General features: G+C 43.5%; 1 protein-coding gene across 3 annotated transcripts; it reads left to right on the forward strand.

The window, feature by feature from the left end:
• The first annotated feature begins 433 nt into the window (after positions 1 to 433).
• Positions 434 to 17,665, forward strand: LOC105687310 (disheveled-associated activator of morphogenesis 1). 3 transcript variants are annotated; one of them, XM_012402867.3, is made up of 11 exons: positions 434 to 724; positions 11,752 to 11,862; positions 12,619 to 12,927; positions 13,008 to 13,232; positions 13,311 to 13,908; positions 14,013 to 14,287; positions 14,373 to 15,178; positions 15,265 to 15,701; positions 15,790 to 15,917; positions 15,999 to 16,169; positions 16,265 to 17,665. In XM_012402867.3, exons 2-11 carry the CDS (start codon positions 11,821 to 11,823, stop codon positions 16,529 to 16,531), a joined length of 3,258 nt encoding a protein of 1,085 aa, XP_012258290.1. In that variant the 5' UTR covers positions 434 to 724; positions 11,752 to 11,820; the 3' UTR covers positions 16,532 to 17,665. The 3 variants fall into 3 exon arrangements, with proteins under 3 accessions (XP_012258290.1, XP_020708809.2, XP_012258282.1); XM_020853150.2 differs by lacking the exon at positions 434 to 724 and adding an exon at positions 2,299 to 2,795; XM_012402859.3 differs by lacking the exon at positions 434 to 724 and adding an exon at positions 8,057 to 9,317.
• Positions 17,666 to 17,800: the final 135 nt, after the last annotated feature.

The following is a 17,800-nucleotide window of genomic DNA, read 5'->3' on the forward strand; positions in this document are numbered from 1 at the left end:
CGAAACAAGGGAAGGCGTAGGGAGTCAGGTGCCCTCGAGCTCCGGTTCTTTTGATCGTCGAACGAGTTTTCGAAGGCGAGGGGACGTCGCGACGAGCGGGGTCATTGAAAAATCTCGGCAAAGGGTGGACCACTCGAAGGTCTGTAGCGGAGGCTCGAGATCGAAGGTGGTCGCGCGGTGCGGCGGTGGTGTTGAAAAACGTCTCGCGGCGTTCGCGGCGGGAATTTTCTTTTTCATTGTTACGATCGATCGATCTCGAGAGTTCATTGTTGCGGTTTCGATATCTCGTTCAGCGGTATAATTCGAGCGATCGATGAGAGCACGGGTCAGACGTTTCCATGGTTACACCGGTGGCGGACCGGCGCACGGAGAACCGTCAAACGTCCTGACGTTCTCGGTCGTCAGTTAAACGACGTTTCCGAGCATTTGCACGCGTTTTTTTCCCCTCATATTCGCATCACGTTTCTCGCCAGACTCTGCGTACCACGATAACCGTGGGTTACTCTTACTTTTGATTTTTATTTCGCCAATTTTTCGATCCTCGCTCTCCGCACACCCGATTCAAAATTTTAAATCGAAAAAGCAACGCTCCATGTTATCCATGGTTCTTGTGCGGTTCAATGGGCGACTCGTGTGGAAACTCTATTCTCTGGGCCGCCCGCTGATGTATTGATCTGCAGACTGTTAAAACTGCAAGGGAATTTCACGTTTCATTCGATACACAGTGAGTCGTTAATAAATCTAAACGACCTATCCCAACCGTAATCAAGTAGAGAATTATTTTCTTTCAATCTTTATGGTTCGAAGAAATGTCATTTTTTTACTTTTTCCCCCCCCCCCCCCCCCTTTTTTCAGCTACTGTGTTCGTTATCGTTACGTTCGTTAGTTTTTTTTTTTGAATTAAAAACTTTTTTTTTTTCATTTCTTTTCCTCGCCATCCCGCTATCCTACGTCGCTTATCGCTAGGAAGTAATTAACTCTTATCTCGTATCGTGCATGATTTTTATTTTCCGCGTTAGAGCGGCGAATAATCTCGAAAATCATTTACAGTTGAAATACGTTCTCTCTTCATTCGCTTCGTTCAGATAAAGCGGCATATCCTGACCGACTTTAACGCGAATTTGCTGTTTTTTTTTTTTTTTTATTTTTTTTTTTTTGTTACAACCGGTGCGAGAATCCAGTCGATAAGAAGGGAAAAAATGGTACAAAAAATCATCACGTTACGGATACGGACGTCGACGGTGTCGTTGTGTGTGCGAAGAGATAAAAGATTCATCCGCTGCACTCTGAGACACCGGCAGAATTGACCTTTGTACTCGCGGGTGGTATAAGAATAATCCGACACCTGGAATCAGTCAGATTCTTATAGTCTCAATTTCTAAAAGGTCTATTCTCTATATACTAGATATCGTAAGTTTAAACGATGTACAAAGCGCATATTGCGAAACTACCATAGCCGTACGGCCTCAGCGGCATTTGGAAATGTCAGTTGAAAATGTCCCACCGCAACACACTCCGTACGGACGCTGGATGTCTCACGGATGCGGGGAATATAATTACGTACATTAGACGCGGGGAAACGTTGATCTCATTCGTCATCCCGACGTGGAACTGAGGAAGTACGGGAAACTCCGTGCGTCGGATTTTTATCAATCGGCAATCCGGCGCCCATCGTTTTTGACAAGCGCCATGCGGATGTATACAACTGTACAACCGAGGAAAAGAATCGATAAAATTTTGGGAGAGGAGAGTCCCGTCATCCCTGCTGACCGTTTGACGCGCAAGAGTGGGAGAAAAAAATTTCTCGGGACTTTCGCCGTTGATCATCCGCGGAATGTCCTCGCGGATTTTCGACGTACGCGCGCTCGTTACAGGCGATAGGAACGGTTCGAGAGAGCCAAAGATTCCCCCGCATCTCTCGCGTGTTCGCTTATATACCGGCGAAACTCATGTCCGCGGGCTCCCCGTAACCTTGGAATAATTCGGAACGGTTTCGCGGTTGCGTGCGGGTACGAAAATAGTCATAACCGCGTATACCCGCGTATACTTCGCGAGTACGGAACCCGAGTAGCGCGATCTCGCCGAATTTATTTTCGCTAAAAATAAGAGATGAACAAAAAAATGAAGAAAAAACAGAAAAAAAAAAAACAACGGACCACGAGAATCCATTTCTCTCCCCCCGCCGCGGGCCCCTCTGCACCGAGCGAGCCTGCGACGATCTCGAACCGGAGAAAAGCGAAAAAACGAACGAACGAACGAACGAACGAAACGGAAGACCCTCAGCGTGCGCGGGCGTCTACACCGATTCGGATAACTTTCGAGCGCCCCTCGGATACGCGGCGGGGGAAAAAAAATTTGTTTAAAAATCGACAAAAATTTCAAATAAACAAATAAAACCCGGGACTCGAATACGCCCCGTACCAGAGGTATGCTACACCCCGCGTACGCCATGTGATATTATACGGTGTACGGGGACACGCGCTGTGCCACGCATCTGCACACATGCCCGAGAAGCGGAGCGGAGCGGCGTGAGTAACGCGTACGGCGAGGAGGGTTACGACGAACTCGTGCGCGAGTGTACGGGGTGGTGTGCGGCGTATGCGTTCGCCCGTGTTCTTATACGTATTGAAAATGTTTCGTTGTGTTTGTACGGCGGGGGGACACGGACAGATGTTTGGTCCACGCGCTAGGGCTTAGCTCGGCTGCAGTTCTTCATGGGGTGCCGTCCCACCAACTACGAAACTACCCCATGGCGTTCATTCAGCTTTATTCCACCGTCGAGAGCTGCCGTTGCGGTGAGGTGATTTTTTTTTTGGCGGCCTTCGCGCCGAAAAATTATTCGACAATTAGCGATGTACAACGATCACCGCTGTACGTCCGATCATTTTCCATCCGAGTAATATCGCGAGACGATCAACGTATCGTAGGTCGTGCACCTCGCTCGCTTCCCTCGGTATTTTTTTGTTACCGAAACGCGTTAAAAGTGTGCGATAAAAATTAATCAAGATTTCCCCCCCCCCCCCCCCCCCCCTAGTTTCCGTATTATGTGTATATATATACAATCGACGCGACGAGTCATTACGCGAAACTGCGGGTCATCGATCGATATTGGAAAAGTGGGTGTTGGTGGATATCTGAATATCTGTCGGAATAATTTTGCTCGCCATTAGGTATGATAACCAGTTATTTCTCGTTTTTCTTCCCCATGTGGTTTTCTCGACGCTCGTTATTTTTACCTGTATTTTCCAACGCATCGTCAGCCGATCCAACGAGGACGTAACGCTCGTGGCCAACGAATGATTGAATATTCATTTCCCAGACGTCGTTGCGGCATTCGCGATCGGTAACAGTTCGGAGACGTAACATTTTTTCTATAAGTTTTTCAAATTTTTTATCCAACGTTCGTTATATCACGGGAAATTCGAAGCGGAAGAAGATACGCGGTCGTCGAATAAATTTTCACTACGTATACGTACATACAACCGAGCCGAGCATCGCCGTCATCGAACGGAGTTAGAAATTTGATGATAATTATACCGCGCGCAACGGTATGCGGTGTTTATATATATTTCTCTATAGCTATACGTGAGTGAAAATGAAAGTCGTTGACTCCGTTCGGACCGTAGACGGTAAATTGAAAACCGCCAGCATTCGATTATATAGGTAGGTTACAATATTAGCTGTTATATCGGAAGTTAGAAACTCGTTTCCTATAGAGTGATTTATAACGTACAACCTCCGCACGCCGCGAACTATCCGACAAAAAAATCTTTTCCTCCTCTTCTTCTTCTTCTTTTTTCTCCCCTCGTCTTCGTCGCGTTGCGAATTTGAAAAATTCCGTCGATACAGCGCGCGAAAAACAGTTACAAGTTTATTATACTTGTAAATCGTTTTGGTTTTTTATTTTTTTAATTTTTTTCCAGGAGGTACAGCGCGAAATTGCGCGGCGTGCGATTTTCATTGGGACGTGTATCGAGGATGTATATTTATTTCACACGCGCGTTTAATTCGGTTCTCGTGAGAGTTGCGGCGAGGAACGTTATCCTTCAATTTTGGCTTCGACCGTCACGTTCGGTTTATTCGCATTGTACGAGTCGCACGGACTGAATAACGAATATTTGAGGCATTGCCAAGAATCGGACGAGTTTATCGACTCCGCGAACTTAAAAACCAAAACTCTTCGCGATGATACGGATTATCCGGAATCCGAGTCACTCGTGAGGTCGCGAAATTTTTCGACAAATTTCTAAACGTCGACGACCTTCGAATAGATTGCGAGAAATCGCAATCCTCGTCTCTTATCTCGTTCCCATTTTTCATGTTTTTTTGTTTCTCCTTCGTACGAAGACCAAAAACGAAAGCGCGTTAAAAACTTTCGGACTCTCGTTACGCCCCAAAAAAATTGTCCAAAGGTGGTAAACTTCGGACGTCAATAAGCGCGGTCATCAGCTGTTCTTCCTTAGCGTTTTTTTTTCGTTTCTCCCGAAGAAGCCATTCGCTTTGACGAAAGCGAGGCGAACGTCAGCTGTAGAGAAGGTAGGAGAATAACAACTATTGATTTCGTCTGGACACGGTGTTTGCCCTAGACGTTGAACCCCATAGAATGTCTTGATTACACCCCCCCCGTCGGACCGTAAGGACAACGACCGAAAACTTTTTCATCGTTCATATTTACCGCGCGTGATTCATAGGAGAAACGTTCGTCCGTTGGAAAAATTACGACCGTAGAAGTCTGACGCATAAAATCCACGTCGGCCGCTTTTAACCCCGAAGCCGGCGTGTTTGTGTGTCCGAGGCGTGTTGTACGGCCGCGAGTCGATACGATAGCGCGTAGAGAAACAAAGCGGCAAAAATTCTGGGAGAATTCGAACGAACTCGACTTCGACTCCGGGGGGGGTAATTACGAACGATAAAGGGCAGTCTGCGGGGTTCAACGGGGAATCGAAGACCGTCGAAAGCGCGTAGGCGTCGCACTCGACGAATATCAATGTACGACAACTGTACGACAACAGGACTCGCGGACGTGAGTTGTTAACGGAATTCGTTGTTTTTTTAGAGCGGGTGGTTGAAGGGGCCACCTGTATTTACGAGGTGCGCGTGATTTTTATTCTTCGACTTATTTTTTTTTTTTTTTCATTTTATCTTTATTTTATTTTTTTTTCATCATCGTCGTCGTCGTCTAGATTCTCCATCGGTGTATCGTTACGCGTAGACGGTCGACGCTTGTATTGAAATGCAAGTCCGATAGCGGGTCGGTTCCATTTTTAATTCGGCTCAGAGTTATTCCGAATAGTGACTGGGTCAGTGTGCCATGCGAGAAGTTTTATCGGCGCTCAGTGTCTAGGAATAAATTTTTTTTGGTACTTTTATTACATTCTCAAATGACCGGGTCTCTCGCTCTGCAGATACCGAAGCGTTACGCTTCGCCAACGGCGGTTTTATGCGCGAGTGGGCGCGTTAACGACGAGTATCTTATACTTTACACACTCCGTACGTTGGTATATTATATATGTATAACACTGACCACCCGATCAGCTATCGGCAATCGTAATTTAACTGTATCAACTTCTTGGTCGCCTCTGTGAGAAATCGGAAATTAACGCTCGCGACAAAAAAAGAGAAAGAAAAAAAAAACTATCCGCTACGAGAATACTCCGAATCAGGTGTTAATTGGAACATTTATGGTTCTTTGATACGTGCGATCGGAAAGTATCGAGATTTAATTGATTCGAAGTTTAATCCTGTCTCTCGAAATCCCGTGTATCGATCAATTTCTTAATTCACTCTGAACAGGGAGAAAATTTCGTTAAAAATCAAACGCACGAGCGAAGAACGTCTTCGATAAAACCCCTTCGGATCAGAACTGGTGTGAGAATCTTTGATTGTTTTTTGAATACCTGTACCGATATTTTTAATTTCGACGTTTCGAACTTCCACTTGACATGCGATCGATACACGACGGGCCTTACCTTAGAATACGGTATGTGTTATTCGTCGCGTAAACGGCGGTCGTTGCGAGTGCTTATACAATTTGAAATAATGGCGTGTATCCTCGTTATTATCGTAAGGTCACGTATGATGGAAGGCAGAAGGTTCTCGAATATAAATAGGTGTACGAGTATCGCGGCCTGGCCTCGATAAAAAATGAACAGAGTACATGCATGTATCGGCGATACACAGCACTGGCACCGGCGGCGGCAGCGGCAACCGCAGCAGCAGCAGCAGCAGCAGGTAGTTGAAAATAATTCATGAATGAGCCCACGCGACGTGTTACTAAATGTGTAGTAAACCCTCCCACGTAAAAATAGGTGAGCGTGCGGCCGGAGTCTTCGGTTATATTGTAGTCCTACGTGATGTTGAATAAACCGTTTAACTACGTATTCGATCGGAGACACCGGTGTGAGACGGTGTCGCGCTATGTGTTGGTCTGAAATGCTGGGAGCTAGAGATAGAACATAACGGGGATCCGTAGCGAGTAGGTCGATGCGTCCAGCAGTTGACACCGATTGGGTACGTGGAGAAAAACGCATGAATTAACCTTTGAATACCTTTACGGGTGGTCTGCGTTCGTCCCCGTCGATGGAAGGTATTTTCCTAGGCACGTCGTGCCACTGATCCTAATTACGATCTTTCATTGTCCTCCGCAGGCATGTCTCCCGTTCGCTATCCCGGACTCGTCGGAGCCGCGTTTCCAATTCATGCGAACTCCGCGGTATTTCCCTCGTTTGTCGCAAATCCCGGAACGGAGCACGAGCGCGCGAGGACACGTTCGACGATGGAATGGTAATAGAAGAAAGGAAAATACATTCCGCCCACGATTTTCATCGGGACAGATGGGTGGGTTTCTCGCGTACGGTTTTCGTCGACTCGCGTCATCGTCAAGGAGACGGACAGGCGTGGCTGGCTGTCTGGCAAAAATTCGTCCCACCTTTCGCGGTGACCTACTGTCGTTGAGGTCGTCTCTTTCTAAGCTACCGAGCCAATGTCGCGTTAGGAATTACTTACGAGGATGAAGAAAAAAGAAGAAGAAGAAAAATCGGTAAAAGGAGTTGGAGGATTTTTGCGATTAGGGTTTAGATTAGTATCTTGCCTCGTTCTAGGTTTTGAACAGCGTGTCCGGATGATTATATAATCGTAGGGTGTATTCGGAAGGTGTAGTAATCGATGAGAAAAAAAAAAAAATAAATAAATAAATAAAAACGGTCAACCACGAATTGCACTCAACGCGGTTTCTCTTCACGTCAATTAAGATAAGCCCTCCGCATCGTATACCGAGGCGCACAGCCGGTCAATTCGATTTTTACTAGCGGTTTACACGCGCTTTAATTAGCATAAAAGAAACGCTACAGCCGACATAAGTCATCTTCGAACCGAAACCTTTGAAACATTTGCAGTAAACATTTACGCTAAACGATTTTACACGCGGATAATGGGATCGTCAACGCGCGTCGAGTCGGTTCACACGTTCAATCGGTGTTGATAATTTTTTCTATTTTATTCTCCCGATTCGACGCGGAATTTTCTTACCCAACTACCCGTAAGAATCACGTCTTCTTTCCGTTCGGTTCACTTCGTAATTGCAGGAAAAAAGATCGTTTTCAAGAGACAAAAAAAAAAAAAAACATACATCGAAAAATGCGGACACCGCACGACGCGGTGCGTTATAGGCGAGTTCCGCTATTACGTCCCATCTGGGTAGAGATTGCACGTCTGTAGGATGACGATTCGTTCGACCGTCGTCGGGGACATCATAACGATTACATATTAGCGTACGCTTCGTTTCGACTCGATTCTTCCGGTATCACGAGCGATCAGCCAGATGAAGATTTGCAGCGGTTCGAGGAACGGCAATCGGCAGATAGAATCGGCAGCGGCAGCAGGATCAGCGGCAGCGGCGGCAGCTGCTGCTGCCTCGTAGTAATTTTTCTTGCTCCTCGCTCCACCGCTCCTCTCTCATTCTTTGCCCCCTCGCAGGTAGCGCGTAAAGTCGAAGAGTCCCCCAGTTCCCATTTCTCCTGTCGAAACGGGGCCTTACCAACTCTCCTCCGATGTGGCTACGGTGAGCCGCAGGTTGCCCCGTCGTGTTTTCACCTGCCAGTCGAATGCTGAACATTAAACGAAGAAGTGGGTCCCTTACAGCTGGCTAAGCGGACCGCTCCGGCAACAACTCCTCGCTCCTGCCGATATCACGAGAATTTCGTACCACCTCTCGCTGGTTTTTTTTCGTTTCGTTTTTCCGATCTTTCTTTCGTCGGGGTCTCTCGGTTTATCCGACGTTCGTCGCGTTCGTCGCGTACACTGCGGACGACCGGGAAAGTTGATATATCCAGAGATTTCGAGACCTGTGATGTTGTGCGCGATCGACGATAATAGCAGTTATGAAGAAGATCTATTTCATTAATTTTAAGTACAAAGGACATTAGGACGTCGATCGAACGATTTTACGCATCCTTCGCGAGTGCGGCAATTTTTGTGAGAACTGCAGTGACGATTTTACGAACGCTACGAGCTAGTTTTTTGTAAATCATTTTTTTTTGAAGGGGACATCCGTTTTCACCGAATATCGTTCGAGTCGCACCCCTGTTTGACGCGTTGTTACAACTGTGCGAATATTCCGATGCAGACGAGTCGCACGGGGGTGGAGAAGAGAATAAAAATTACTCGCGACAAAAGCGACGGATTTACGAGAGACGATGAAATTAAAAAGATCCGAGGCACCCGCGGATAAGAACCCTTCGAAACGTTTCATTGCTGTTGAAAAATTGTCATTCGTTGACGCGATTATAGCGATTCTTTGATGTCATCGTCAATTTTAAACGTCACCTTCTGCATCCACCTCGCTTCCTACCGTTTCACTCATATTTAAAAGCCACTTCGTTCCTGTTCGTCCTTCTCCAATTCTTTTTCTCTCTCTCGTACTCCGTTCCCTCCCACTTCGCGCTCCCTCGTCGTTTGAAACGAACGATAAAATTAAAAATCAAATTAAAAGGAAAAAAAATAAAAAATAAAAAACACAAAAATTACATACGTTCAACGCACGTAAGAAATAATAACGTATCTTTGAAAATATTATACGCCGTAGGTACATTTCGCGGGTCTAATTATCCAGTGTCATTCTTATCGAATACAATACACTCGCTGTACGTTATGACGTGCAGATTTTTCATTTCGTGAGTCGTCGAAATATTAAAAAAAAAAAAAAGAAACTAAAGTCAAAGATTGTACATTGGTGATCAAGAACATTAAAAAATACCAATAACATTAATAACTTCGTCGTCATGGACACCGTGATAGAAAAGATGGGGAAATTGAATCTGGTAATTAAGGAATATGATTTTTTTTTCCTTCGTTTTTTTAATAGATAAAATAAGAATGAGAATTTCTCATTCTTTCATTGCAATCTTCATGCCACCACGGTCCTTTCGGATCATACGAATGTAATGGATTGTAATATTAATGGGTTTTCGAGTGTGTGCCGAACAATCGCACGCTTCGAAAACTTTCAAAACTTATACCATATCCATGTAATTATCGCGTACGTACGATCCTCCGAAGTTAGCGCGGACGACGCGACGATTGAATTATCTGTAATTGAATTTCAGTTATTCAAATCGATCCGCATCGCGTAACGATACAACGATCACAATATTATTATATCGATATAAGTAGGTATATAATAATCAAATCTTACGCACCTATATGGCAAGGCGCATTCCAAAGTCGTAATTTGCGGTTCACCTTATACGCGTACACCTATTTGGAATCGTTTTAAAATTCAAAAATGAAAAAGAAAAAAAAAAAAAGAGCCGAAGGTAAAAACTCGTCCGTAATTATACACGTATGGAAATTATGCATAGGAAAAAAAAAGATACCGAAGAAAAAATATTCACGGAATTTAGCGAACACGTGGGCGCGCTCATTTTCGATTATTTGTTTATTCGATTCATTCATTTCGTCTGATTTTTATTTATTTATTCTTACTCCAAGTTTTGTTTTTTTTTTTTCGCAATTTTTTTGCAATCTTTTGCTTCGCGTTGCGAATATAGTTTGAACGCGCTCTCACCGAAGATATTTAAAAAGTGAAACTCTCATGTAGACGTTCGCAAGTCTATTGTCATGTTTAGGCAACGTTTGATTATTTTTTTACTCTCATTATTCATTTTGTTATACCGTACTTATAAAAAAAAATTATTCTTTCTCTCTTTTTTCCCCTCTTCTCCCAACTCTTTTCTCCGGCTTTACATCTTGCAATTTCTCCCCCATTGTGTCTGCGGTATACGTTGCCGCGGTGCAGTAACAAGCGATAACTAATTAAGCAATTACATTACAACCGTGGGTATGAATTATACGAGCTCGATTTCATACCTACGTTACAACGTATAGATATTGTTACCCCGTTGACGCGGGAACGATTGATAATTAATGAACTTAACGAACGTTCTCGATTTTATTTTTATTTTTTTTCTCTTTTCATCCGCAACAGAAATGAAACGAAGCCCAGCTGGCGACTATCACGTTCTAGAAATTACGGTACGGAAAAAATCGATCGAAAAGAGAGTAGAAAAAAAAAATTGTTACGGAATACATAAAATGCGGCAACGCATGCGGTATCCCTGTTAATACGCTGCGGCGTACACGTACACCAGCTATGTTTGGTAGACGGGTACGTTGAGTCGAAAGTTCACATATGCCTGCGGGTACGGTAAAGGCCTCTTTAAACTATACAAAAGCAATAAGTATGTCCTTTATAAAATTTATAATATCGGACTGGCTGCACTTTCGACGTATATACGCGCGTATACATATATGACCCAGCATTTTTCATCCGCAGTAAAATGAGATTTTCAAATTATTGTGCAACTGTATCGGCGGCGTACGCCGATCGAAAAAAATTTATCAACGATACGTTTTACTTTTATTTCGTCGTCACTTTTTTTCCTCTCCCTATCACTTCGAGGAATTTCAATTTATTGATTATAAATTATCGATACGTACGTACGTACGTACGTATAGCGAATAATACGCGCTACGAATCATTTCGCGTGGGTTGCCCCGTGCTACGCATTGTGAAACAGAGATAAGAATTCAGCTCGGTGAACGTGAAAATATAAATTATTCCGATGAAATTTCAACGCTCGTTGGTCCGTGGTATGTTTGTAAAAAAAAAAAAAAAAAAAAAAGAAGAAAAAATGAACGAAACATCTCGTTCGCGTGTACCGCAAAAATTTTTCTACAACTACCTACGACATCACGTGTCTCGACTGTTCGCGTGGTGTACGATGTTACTTTTTACCTGCAAATTAGGGATAATTAAACGGACTTACCTAATTACCTATGTAATTACCGAGGATTAATTCTCAATTGTTAAATATACGTCTTTTGAAAAAAAAAACATTTAAAAATATACCAGTATAGGATACAATATTCGAAGCGTGCTGCTTCGAACTCCGTACACACGTAGAGGTGTACGCTATGGTAATAAAGTGTTTTGCGCTTTGTACGATGAGAAAAATAAAAAATAAATTGCGGCTAGAAATTTACCATGGCTCAAAATTACAGAGATTACGCAATGTGCGTGAATCTCGCGATTCGTCGGCGAGTAGTTTCGTTTTTTATTATTCAAAAAAAAAAAATTTTATTACACTTTTATCAATCAAATGACGTACGTGCCTGTAATCGATCGCTTCGTATGTGTGTTTAGTTGTTTTATTCCAGGTCCTTGATTTTTAATATCTAATTTTGTTTTCGCAGAGAATTCCGACTTGCCCGATAAAAAAACCACCCGCACCTTTAAAGGAGTTCGTGGGTCGTTGCCAGACAATGCCGTCGAGGGTGAAGAAGTCATTCTGCGGTTGTCTGCAGGTAAGCGGATCGCTATTCGCACGTGTCGCATGTTACAATGACGATAACGTTGATAAAAAAATGACGATAATATGTTAATGTTATAACTCCGGACGCCTCCGCGTTCGGAATACCGTGAATTAATTAGGACACGGTGCGAAATGCGATACAATGGCTCGCGTATATATTTTTTTTTCGAAATAACGTTCTCGAGACAATAATTCACTCGTTACGTACGTAGTCGCGATTATTAACGAATTTCTATTACGACGATAAGACAATGAAAAAAATGTCGGGATAACGGGAGGAATAAATTTCCGACGTGGCGTTGATACTCCCAACCTTGCGTCTCGACGTTATTTTACGATTCGAAGTATATAGGTATACGAAACGCGTTAAAGAACCTCAGGAATCCACCGAGTCGCATGACCTTTGTGGTGGTTATTGCCTTATCGCCGTATTTGCCCATATCGTACGCGGACGAGGCATAAGTATGGATATTATATATCGAATATAATCGGCGTACGTGTACGACGATGCCTCTGGGCGGCATCCTTTAGAAATAATCTCGTTTACCGATTCTGGAATTTACTTTGAACCGGCTACACGAATACCTCTGTACGAACGACGTTAACGTACGCGTCGCGTCGGATTTAACTCTTACTTAAGCTACCCAAAGTGCCTAATTATCATTCTAATACCCTTTCGAAATCGGAACATATATTACTACCTTATATTCGTTTATTTATCCAATTTTTCTGTACGTATATCTCTCAGGATGACGAGCCACCTGAGATCACCTACTGCGTCGTCGAGCACACGGGAACGCTAACGTTGCAAGCGATGACGCCGACGTTGCCGATGCCGGCGGAAGAGGAGCTCAACAAAATGTTCCTCGAATTGGTCGAAGAGCTCGATTTGACCCAGACGAACAGACAGGCGGTTCTCGCGTTGCCGGCGAACAAAAAATGGCAGATATATTGCTCCCGAAAGGGAAATGGGACATTGGAAAACGGCGGATTGAGAACTACCGACCTGAGCGGCGACCCCGAGGACTACATAAACAGGATCAAGACTATCGCTAGTGTGAGCATGAGAATTTTGGAGATTTCGCTAGCCCGGAATTCACACCGAATTTCGTTCCAAGTTTTCCCTGTTTTTCTCAGACCCCGTTTCCCGAAGAGGGAGAAGAAGTTTCCAATCAGGAGCGACAAGTCGAGGCCTTGAAAACCGCCCTTCGAACGCAACCGCACAGTTTTGTTTTGAGATTCATAGAACTCAATGGATTGAACGCGCTTCTTCAAGTACTTGGAACCATGGATACGGACGCGGCGAACAGTAATCTGCACACCAGCGTTATCGGATGTTTGAAAGCCATGATGAACAATTCGGTAAGCATTCGGCGATGGGATTCGAACCGCGGCCGTTCGCATCTTCATTTTCATATTGTTTTTTTTTATCGTTTTTAGAACGGAAGAGCTCACGTCCTGGCGCATCCAACGGCCATAAATACGATATCGCAATCCCTGGCAACGGAAAATATAAAAACGAAAATATCGGTGCTGGAAATTCTCGGTGCGGTGTGTCTGGTGCCAGGTGGTCATCGGAAGGTCCTGGAAGCGATGCTGCATTTTCAGCAATATCATTCGGAACGGACGAGATTTCAGAGCATAATAAATGATCTGGACAAGAACTTCGGAATATACAAGGACAACTTGTCATTGAAAACCGCGATAATGTCGTTCATAAACGCGGTGTTGAATTACGGACCCGGTCAGGTGACACTGGAGTTCAGACTGCATCTGAGGTACGAGCTGCTGATGCTCGGAATTCAACCGATAATCGAAAAGCTTAGAAAATATGAAAACGAGACGCTCGACAGGCATTTGGATTTTTTTGAAATGGTCAGAAATGAGGACGAAAAAGAATTGGCGAGAAAGTTTGAAAAGGAGCACGTAGACACCAAAAGTGCTACCGCCATGTTCGAATTGCTCAGAAGAAAGCTCAGCCACACCGCCGCGTATCCCCACCTGCTCAGCCTCCTCGAACACTGTCTTTTACTTCCTCGTAAGTGCGGGACGAATTGTTATCTGATGTATTTTTTTTTTCTTTCTCTCCTTTCGCTTTCGACCTTCGGAGGTACCGAAATAATTGAACCGTTATGTTTTCAGTCGATTACGGATCGCATCCTCAACACTGGTTGCTCTTCGACCGGATCGTTCAACAGATAGTCCTGCAGTCCGAAGGTACGGAAACTAGCCCGGCTAGAAACCCGGACGTTGCGCCGATCGAAATCAATGTCAAAGAGATCGTTCATCTCCTGGCGAAGGAAGAGGAGCTCGTCGCAGCCAAGAAAAAAGCGGAGGAACTGGAGAAAGAGAACTCGGACATGTCGTCGAGGCTGGCCAAAAAGGAACAAGAGCTGGACTTGAGAACGCAGGAAAAAGTGCGTTCACCCTTTCGAATCTGAACATTTTCATTTAGAATCGATCTCGATGAGGTAAAGCAATTGACGTTATTCGAAATTTCAGGAAGACATGGAGGCCAGTTTGTCGAGGATAAAAGAACGCTTGGAAAAAGAAACTTCGTTGCACATAGAGACCAAGCAGCGAATTTCCGAGCTCCAGGACAACGTCGAGACACTTTCTCGTCAAGTGAACAACGAAAAATCCGAAAGGAAACGTTTGGAGCAGCTCGTGGCTTCCGGAAGTCTACCGGACGACGCCAAGGCTACCATAAAAATGGTGGACGACGAAATCGCGGAGGTCGAGGCCAAGCCAACCCCACCACCACCCCCACCTCCACCCCTTGCTCCTCCGCCACCACCTTGCCTGATGCCGGCCGCACCACCTCCGATGAAAGTCGAGATAATAAAGAACGTACCCCAGCCAGGAAACCCCTTGAAATCGTTCAACTGGTCGAAAATACCCGAACAAAAGTTGCAGGGGACGATATGGTCGGAACTTGACGACACGAAATTGTACAACGTCATGGACCTCGAGTCTATAGATAAAATATTTTGCGCTTATCAGAAAAACGGAGTGTCGACCGAAGGCTCGATAGAGGATCTCCGCAACCTGGGAAAGAACAAGAAGACCATGTCGGTAATTGATTCGAGAAGAGCTCAAAATTGTACGATACTATTGTCGAAACTGAAAATGTCGGACAACGACATCACCAGGGCCATTTTATCGATGGATCAACAAAATATACTCCACATAGACATGGTCGAACAATTGCTGAAGTACATACCCTCGTCCGAAGAATCCGCGCTTCTCGATCTCCATCAAAAGGACCTCCAAAGTCGAGCTGACTGTTTTTTGTATCAAATATCAAAGTACGTTTCTTTTCTCATATTATCCCTCCTACGAAACGCCCAGCCCCCGAAACTTCGTTCACCTATTTTTCAAACATCTATTCCAGAGTTCCTCATTACGAGCAGAGGCTGAGATCGTTGCACTACAAAAAAAAGTTTGCCGCCAGCATCGCCGAGTTGACACCGAGAATGAGATCCGTTTTGGAAGCTAGTCGTCAGGTCGCCCGATCCCGAAGGTTGCGAAAACTCCTAGAACTCGTCCTGGCGCTCGGTAATTACGTGAACAGAGGAAACGCCAGAGGAAATGCAGCAGGTTTCAGACTTGCCTCTTTGAATCGATTGGTCGACACAAAATCCTCTTGCGCCAAGGGCACCACGCTTTTACACTATTTGGTACAAATGCTCGAGTCAAGATTTCGAGAGGTGCTCGACATCGAAGAGGACATGCCCCATGTCAGAACAGCCGCCAGAGTCAGCATGGCGGATCTGCAGAAAGAAGTTGCCAATTTGAAGAACGGCCTGTCCGACGTACAACGCGAGATCGGTGAGATGAAAATTATTTTAATCAATACCAATTAATTTTAGCAATAATTTTTCTAATCATTTTTTTGTTTTTTTCAAACGTCATCCAGAATTCCACAGAGGTCAGTCTCAGGTGCTTCAGGGCGACATGTTTTTACCAGCCATGCGAGAATTTCAAGCTCAAGCGACGTGCCGACTCGCGGAAGCGGAAGACCTGTTCCAAGACATGAAGACCAGGGTAATTGTCGTCGTGCTTCGTTCACCATTTTTTCTATTTTTATTCTCTCTATCTTCAATGTTTTTATTTTATGCGTTTCAGTTCGACAGAGCGGTCAGATTGTTCGGTGAAGATTCCGCGGGCGTTCAACCTGACGAATTTTTTGGGATATTCGAAAATTTTCTGCAAGCTTTGGCCGAGGCGAGACAGGACGTTGAAAATATGAGGAGGAAAGTTGAAGAAGAAGAACGTAGAGTGAAGCAAGAACAGGAGGTACGTCGATCGTGTTCAATTTTTCGTTTCTCTCTTGTTCTGTAAATTTCATCGAACAAAAGTGACGCGATGATACTAACGAATGATATTTTCAGTTACGCAAACGAACGATGGAACGTAAGAATTCCCGCGAAGGTATTCTGAACAGTATATCTCTGGGCAACAAGACCCAGAATAACGCAAACGGACCGAGCGACAACAAGGGTGAATTCGACGACCTGATTTCCGCTCTTCGCACCGGCGACGTCTTCGGTGAAGACATTGCGAAATTCAAAAGGTCGAAACGCCGACCTGTCACACCGAGTGGTCAAGAAACGAGAAGACACAGTGCTCACAGAGAAGATTCCAGAGAAAGGCATTAGCTGTAGTTTGTAAGGTCGTTGACTTCGGTATATTTCTTTCGAGGTCTTGTCACGCTTTATAAATACTCAACCTCGTTGTTCTTTATTTCGTTTCTTTTTAAATTTTCTCTCTTCCTTCGAGAGAGAAAGAATCAAGTTTGCGTGACGTGCTCCTCGTACATCGAGTTGGGTTTCATCGAAGACTGGAAAAAACATATTTCAGAGTGCCAAGATAACTTCAATCGGTCATTTCTTTCCATTAGTGAAATATATCGCTCCAAATCGATCACCGTATATTTATAAATTATATATTTCGGATCGAATATAATCGATTGAATTATAGTCAGAAAGACAGTAAGCGTGATATTTTAAGTTTTAAGCATAATATATAGTCATTACGTTCATCCGTTCATTATTATTCATTTTTTCTTCATCCGTTTACACATGTAGGGATAATACACATAATGAATATAGTACGTCCTTTTGTTCGAAGGTTAACGAAGGTTGAATGATGAATATCGAGGAGAATATTCAAGACCGTAAAATAAATACGTAGTTAAACATAAAATTTGATTAAAAATTAATGTACGTACTAATCGGACCAATTTCACTCGGGCCAGATCTTCATTCAATGGAACTGCTCCTATTATTAAAAACAAAAAGAAACAGAAATATGTCTCTTGAATACTGAATACAAACGTACCTATATAGTTATATCTAAATTCCATAGCTAAAAATATATAAAAATGTACCAAGGTAATCAGGTATCGTATACGTACATCATAAGTAAATAGAGTTTTATTTATTTATTTATTTATTATTTTTCTTTGATTTACCGACTTCAAAATCGTAACCACATTTTTCAGCAAGCTCCGAAAATCAGCTCTAAATTTTTCAAACAATACCGGATCAAATTTTTTCAGGGAATAGAAATAATCCGGAGGGAGGAAGATGAGTAAAAAAAAAAAAACAATTCAAAAAGGATCATACAAAAATTAACAGCCTTTGAAAAAAGTATTCAATATTCTCGATATCGGAGTCGTCTCCGAATTTGTAGTTTAGTAAAATATCGAACGATCGATGTTTAGGGTCGATGTTTTATAAGCTTTTGTACTTTTGTAAATATTTATTATAATATATAATTATGTATATCATCGATGTCTCATTGCATTACGAAAGTCTTATAAAGTTGTCCGATTAATATAAATATATAATATAGTATATAAATAAATTAGAAGGAAAAAAAAAAAACAGAATCCATGCATATAATTATATAACTATCATCAACAT

The sequence above is a fragment of the Athalia rosae genome, chromosome 3 (assembly GCF_917208135.1).
Source record: "Athalia rosae chromosome 3, iyAthRosa1.1, whole genome shotgun sequence".
NCBI classification, from domain to species: domain Eukaryota; kingdom Metazoa; phylum Arthropoda; class Insecta; order Hymenoptera; family Athaliidae; genus Athalia; species Athalia rosae.

What these genes read in the sequence shown, in the direction of transcription:
- LOC105687310 (XM_020853150.2), top strand. Translation starts at nt 2,715, where the DNA reads ATGGGGTGCCGTCCCACCAACTACGAAACTACCCCATGGCGTTCATTC. An exon ending in GGATCAAGACTATCGCTAGT is followed by an intron (nt 12,928 to 13,007) that starts GTGAGCATGAGA and finishes TGTTTTTCTCAG; the next exon opens with ACCCCGTTTCCCGAAGAGGG. An exon ending in ACACTGTCTTTTACTTCCTC is followed by an intron (nt 13,909 to 14,012) that starts GTAAGTGCGGGA and finishes TTATGTTTTCAG; the next exon opens with TCGATTACGGATCGCATCCT.